Source organism: Varanus komodoensis, unplaced genomic scaffold, assembly GCF_004798865.1.
Source record: "Varanus komodoensis strain SLA01 unplaced genomic scaffold, ASM479886v1 scaffold42, whole genome shotgun sequence".
NCBI classification, from domain to species: Eukaryota; Metazoa; Chordata; class Lepidosauria; order Squamata; family Varanidae; genus Varanus; species Varanus komodoensis.
In genome coordinates, this window is record NW_025335972.1 from 1,260,091 (window position 1) to 1,266,632 (window position 6,542).

The 6,542-nt window shown below is 43.9% G+C and overlaps 1 protein-coding gene across 3 annotated transcripts in view; it reads left to right on the top strand.

Moving 5' to 3' along the window:
• The window catches only part of LOC123029941 (semaphorin-3F-like), a 29,668-nt gene extending 23,180 nt beyond the window's left edge, over positions 1–6,488 (top strand). For 2 of the 3 annotated variants that reach the window (XM_044443395.1, XM_044443397.1), the window contains 3 exons: positions 125–192; positions 4,901–5,034; positions 5,356–6,488. In XM_044443395.1, coding sequence (XP_044299330.1) covers positions 125–192; positions 4,901–5,034; positions 5,356–5,799 — 646 coding nt within the window. In that variant the 3' untranslated portion in view covers positions 5,800–6,488. The remainder of the gene's footprint in view (positions 1–124; positions 193–4,900; positions 5,035–5,355) is intronic. The other variant, XM_044443396.1, reaches the window with a different exon arrangement.
• Positions 6,489–6,542: the final 54 nt, after the last annotated feature.

Genomic DNA, 6,542 nt, shown 5'->3' on the forward strand with positions numbered 1-6,542 from the left:
CTGGTTGGTAGGACAGTGCTGTTGGTGTTCCTTTAAAATATGCAGTCAGTTGCTCAAAGCAAGGCTGGAGAAAGATCCTAGGATGGAGAAAAGGAGTAAAGCCAATCTCTTGCATCCTATCCAGGAGGAGCCGCCGCCAGGATATCAAGCATGGTGACCCCCTAAGGCAGTGCCGGGGCTTTAATGCCAAGGGTAAGTCTCTCTTGCTCCATCCCAAGAAGAGTCTGCTTGCTAACAAATGGCACATTTCCTTGTCATCAGTGTTGAAATGACTTGGCAATCTCAGAAGGACAACTTGGAATGGAAAGTCCCCCTCCGCTGGGGATCAAAAGGCAGAGGCCAGCTTGGTTTGTCCCACTGCCTTATCCCAGCTCCATGGACCGGGACATGCCTAGTCAGCACTCCTGAAGGAAAAGCAGGGTTGTGGCTTCTGCAAGGATGTAGTGCAGAAAAGGTTGAAGGAAAACTTTCATGAGGTTTGGCTGCTACAGTCTCAGCCTCTGAAAGGCTGCCCCTCTTGCTGAATGAAAAGAAAGGGAGAAGGGGAAGGGACTATGGCTCAGTTGCAGGTTTCCATGTAGAAGGCCCAGCTTCAGTCCCTAACATCTCTGGATGAAGAAGTTCTCAGGTGGCAGATTTGTTTCCATTGTAGACTCTGGAGAGTTGCTGCCAGTTGGAGCAGACAACACAAGAGAACAAAAGTGTTCGACCTGGTAGAAGGCCAGGTTACCCTGTGTTCCTGAGGGTAATTTTTTATTCCAAACTAGTAAAGGGAGGGTAGGATTGTATTCCAAGAGTAAATGGAATGTTGATTTAATAGAAGAGAGATTATTTCCTTGCCTTCTAAAATTTACTAAAGGCACTAAATTTACTGAATTGAATTAACAACTTCAGGGTTTTTTAGGCCAGATTTGATGGGAATTAGGATATCCCCTTGAAGGAACGGGCAGAGACTTGTGGGTTAGAAGGAGAGGGAGAGTAATGTTGAGAGCCAGGACTGTGGTTCCATAGTGAAACATGCACATGCAACATTTATGTGTGTTTCAGCAGTTATGCAACCCACCAGCATTAATGGCTGTCCTTATACTAGCTAGACATCATTAGCTTGGTTCTCCCAGCAACCAATTCCTTAATCACTTGACCTGAACTGCTAGAACTGAAGAGTAGTTCTTGCCCACGGAAAGAGAAGACAAATTTCTCTGTAGCTTATTTACATAATTAGCAAAGCAGCACAACTATTTGTAATGGACTGTGACCACTGGTCCTAAAGTATTCTAGATGAGATCCTATAGGCACTTAACTTGGGAGTCCCATTGATGTCAATAGGACACATATTTTGAGTGCATGGGATTGTATTGTAAAACTACTAGCTTGTCTTGCTCCAATAACATAGTAGGAGAGGATCTTACTTTGTGATTTTGTTTTGTCCTTTTTGTGATAATGGCGAATGATGGAAGAAATTTTTCATAACTGGTTTTAATTAATATGTTCAGCATCTGAGTTTAAAATCTGACCATGAATTTGCAACATGAATTGAGTGTAGGCCCTTATTGGAGTAGTTGGTGGATCTTTTTTCTTGTTGCTACAAAAATAGTTGAGGTACCCATCAAACATACAAGGGCCTGTGGGATCAGATCACTTCAAAAGTCCAACTAAGTCTAACATCCTGTTTTCTGCAGTTGCCAATTGAATCCCTCTGGCAAGCCTGCAAACAGGGTGTGAAGCAAGGACTTCTCCCAAAGCAACTGGTATGCAACCTTTGAAGATGCATGCTTTTTATAGTCATCATGGCTGGTAGCCATTAATAAATAGACCTATGCTCTATGACTCTGCTGAGCCCTCTGTAAAAGCCATCAAACCTGGAGCAATTACCATGTTTCTGAGGGAGCAAATTCTAAAGATGTACTTTCTCCTGCTTTGCCTGAATGTTCCACTCACTGATTTCATTAGGTGACACCAAATCCCAGTAATAAGAAACTTAATCCACAGCATGCATAACTTTATGATCCTCTGTCTCTTCTGAATTTAATGTTGCGGTATCTGTCTTAGGGGCCTTTCCCAGGCTAGTGCCCTTCAAATGTGTTGGAACTACCACCCTCACCATTTTCAGCCAGCAGAGCCAGTGGCTGGGATGGTCAGTCCAACACTGTAGGAAGGCCCTAAGCTGGAGAAGCCTGCATTCGGCTTTCCTTGTAGACAGAGTGTTCCAACCGCTTAATTATTTAGGCTGTGTCTTTCTCATTTTGAGATAGGGCCATGAAAACAATGCTGGGAAAAGTACAGAAAAAATGCAACCAAAATTATCAAGGGACTGGAGCAGCATCTTAAAAGGAAAGGTTGCATCTTGGACTGTTCAGCTTGGAAAGCCATTAAGTATGGGGAGGCATGATAGAGTTGTATGGATTGTGCATGGTGGGGAGAAAGTGGACAACGAGTTCTCATGTCCTGGGTCATCACATAAAGTTGAAGGATAACAGATTTGGAGCAGGTAAGAGGAAGTACTACTTCTTAGAGCTCAAACTATGGAATTTGCTAACATGGGATGTAGTAACGGCCACCAAGCTGAACTGCTTTGCAGACAAATTCCTGGAGAAGGCTCTCAGTGGCCACTAGACTGTATGCTGCCTTTGGATTCAAGGCAGCATTCTTATAACCTGCGGATGTGCGCAGGATGCTGCTTTTGCATGTACATCCTACTTGTGTGCTTTTCAAAGACCTCTGGTTGGCCACTATGGGAGCAGGATCCTTGGCCTGATCCAACACAGCTTATCATACATTCCTAGTGCTTCTTAGGGTGTGATGACTTTGTGTTTCCAGGCAAATCACCTTAAGGGTCTGGTGGTTTATCAGATTTTGCGGGAGCAGATCTCATTGTCAGCAATGTTTGGGTCTGAACTAGTCAGTGCAGAAAGATCCTTTATATCCTGGGGATTTCAGCAAGTGCAGTCATGCAGCACAACTGCCAAGCCCTGAAAAGCTGAACCTGTTGAAATGCTCTCTTCAGAACAACGGTCAAAGATCCTGGAACCCACTGCCAAAAAGGTGCCTGGCAGGGTCAGTACATGTCACTAGTATAATTTTTGCCTTAATGGTTTTTGATCTCTTATTGTGCTCAAGGAAAACTTGGCAAATACTTTCACATTCTTACATTAATATTCTGTTAAAGCTCCCCTATATAGGAATGTAAATTTAGTTTTAAGTTTGGAAGGCTTTCTAATTTTTGCAAAAGAACGTAGTGAGATTAAATTTTACAGCTACATAGTACTTGGGGGTGTCACACTGTAAAAATATTTGAGGAACACTTCTGAAGAAAAGCAACTTAATTTACAAACAGCTGGATAACAAATAGAATGGAAACAGCAATAAAGACAGGCTTCCCTGAAAGGCTTCCTAGTAGACTGCCTTGCCAGTTTAGTAGATGGCTTACAGTGCAGTCCTTTCTGTATCTCTCAGAAGAGCAAGTCACATGTATTGGGGCAAAACCCAATTAACCCACCAAGTTGCCTGGGTTGTGTGATGCTGTCACTTTGAACATGCAACTTGTGGCTATCTTGCATGGAGGTTATTTCATGATGTGCAAATCTGGACACTATGAACTAAACTACCCAGTTACCCTGGGCAAATCAATTATTAGGTCGTTGAGGCCCCATTGGTGAGGGTGTTCAAGGATAGGCTGGACGTGCACATGGTGGGCATGTCGTGAGCGAAGCCAGCTGGTGCCGGAGGTTGGACTAGGTGGCCAGGAGGCCCCTTCTGACACGCTCTGTTTCTATGTTTCTATTAGTTGCATATTCAAAATTGTGGTGTCACAATTTGCCATTATGCCTGACAAGGGAAGAACCTTTTCAGTTGTGACACCCCAGCTATGGAATGAGCTCTGCAAAGAGGTGTGTCTGGTGCCTATTCTGTATTTTTTTTTTTTTTTTTGGTGCTAGGGGAAAACCTTTTTATGTTCCCAGTATTTTAACAGTTAACTTTTTTAGTTTCAATTCTGTATTTTATCCTGAACTGCTACCATAGTTCAGTGGTGATTTGGTTGCAATTGCTGTGGTTTTATCATCTTATGTTGTTTTTTTCTTTGTGTTTTTTAACTATTGCTAACCACCCAGAGAACCTTGACTATTGGGCGGTATTAAAATCAAATACCAATAATGGCAAACATTTGCAGTCTATTTTCCTAGTGAGATTGGGCCAGCCCACCATTTCAGACAAGGATGCAGAAACTTCAGCCTACAGTGTTTCCTCATCTAGTCCACTAGTTTTTCTCCCACACCCTGGCCAAGTCTCAGTTTAAGAGAAAGACATGCTGCCTGGAGCTGAATAGGAAAACCCTGCTTTTCTCTCTGGTCACTGAAGAATGGCGTTACTCCGCTCAGTGTTACAGCTGCCTTGGCTACCTTGTAATAGGAAAACAGGCAGGATAAAAATGCAGTGTCATTAGGAAAGGCAGCCTTTCTCTAGCACTGTGCAGACAGTCCCTTTCTCTGTGTACGATGAGATACCAAGAGATGTTAATTTGGCTGTAGTGAAGGACCACTTGCTCTCCTTGTGTTGTCCTACTCTCATTGCTAGTTATCCCCACAATACTGGAGCTGTCAAAGTGAAAAATGGCAGGTTTGTTTCAGGTCCCAGAAGTTTTGAAGCCAGGCATGAGAACAGAAACAGGCAGTACTTCTGTGTTATGCATCTCATTTTTGTTGACAATCGAGGATTCCATCCTCTCATCTTAGGCATCTAACAGGGATGCAATTAAGTTATTTAGGCTGTCTGGAGTTTTCAAAAAATAGAGGATAAATGAACCTCAACACAACCATTTTTTCACAGATACTGGGGATGTTAAAAAAAGAAGGGACAAAGTATACAGCAGCATAGAATGGGCTTATTTTTTCTTTACCCATAGTAGAACAGCAACTGGATGAGCAGATTCAATATGGGCTAGAAGGGGGAAGTGTATTTCTGGAGTGTGAACCACGATCTCCCCATGCATCCATCAAGTGGCTTATGCAAGCTCATGATTCTGACAAACGCAAGGTGGTAAGTGCCTCTTTATGTTGCAATACATACTACTTTGCAGTGCACGCACACAGTCTTTGGAGACAGGTGGACCAAGAATGGGGGGAATCATTTCTACAGAAATTTGCTTTCATGTAATTTTAAAAAAGAAAATAAGGCAGTTTTTAAAAAAGAGAAACGTTTAATAGGGTTGCTAGTATTATTATTTTTTTTTTTACTTGTGGGCAAAAGTTTTATTCCACTCACAGAAGCTGCAGTCACTTTGTATAAGCTTTTGCTGCAGAGTACGAATCCAAAATGAGAAATGAAGTTAAATTACCTCACTCTCTTTTCCTTTGTCAGCTGCCACGAGATCGTGTCCTACTGCGAACACCTCAGGGAGTACTTTTAGGCCCAGTGACACCTGCTGACAGTGGGCTTTATCAGTGCATAGCCACTGAAAATCGGTTCCGCCACACACTGCGTCGTCTTCGTTTGCACGTACTTCCACGTGCCTTGCTTGAGGGGGCCATCACTCATGAAGGACCATCAGCCCTTGGCATTTGTGAGAGCTACAGGCAACAGCTCAACAGAGGCCAAGTTGCACGCCGTGGGCGGAGTGGCCGCCAGCTGCATGCTGGACCTAACCTGTGGGACTCTGAACAGCAGGTCAGTTGGCACAGAGCCGCCCACCACCTTCTGAACTGGACCAGCAATAGTTCCCAGCACTTCCAAAGCAGCAGCATTCGCCGCCATCACCACCGCTCCAAGCCATGGACAGGCCACCGTTCCCCACCTCGAAGCTGAGCTGAGTGGAAGGGAAGGGTGGGGGACAGGCTGCAACCCACATTCTTGGATGTGAGAGAATGACATTCCAGTGGACTCTTTGTAAGAGCTAGGTGCATATAGAGATGGGGAAAACTTTTTCTTTCCCTCACCTACAACGGGGGACAACACTGTTGCTAACAGGGTGTGTTGTGATGTGTGTCCAGGGTTTTGCAGGACCAGGGCTCACTGGCTCCTTCCACAGATGTAAATATGACCAGTGCTGATTCCAGGGGCTTTGGTTTTAGAGGATATTTTCTACAGTGCTCATTTCCCTCACCCATCATTGTAGGAAAAATAAAGGGTGTTCCTTCAACATGAACCCCATGGTTGCATTAACCCTGTGTTGTAGGAGCAGACTGCAGATAATAAAAATGCCAATTTATTTTCTAAACAGAATGAAAAAAAGCCCTGCTGAATTTGGGAGGAAGAGCATTTCCATGCAGTAATCCTAGTATTATAGTAAACACAGCTGTAAGATCCAATCCTGTTGAATCGGTGCCCTGCTGAGAAGGGCAGAGGGCAATGTCACCAAAGTATTTTAAACTAACTTAGATCATGGCTACATTACAAGCATTTTACTAAACCCTTGCTTCAGTGGAAAGTAATGAGACAGAGCCTCCCTTGTTTTTTCCAGGTTGTGGCCAAATAAAGCAAATGTGGTCAGCAGGCGTGATGCTTCAGCGAGCAGGTTACAGTCCTGTGCATGTATCAACTGCTTGTCC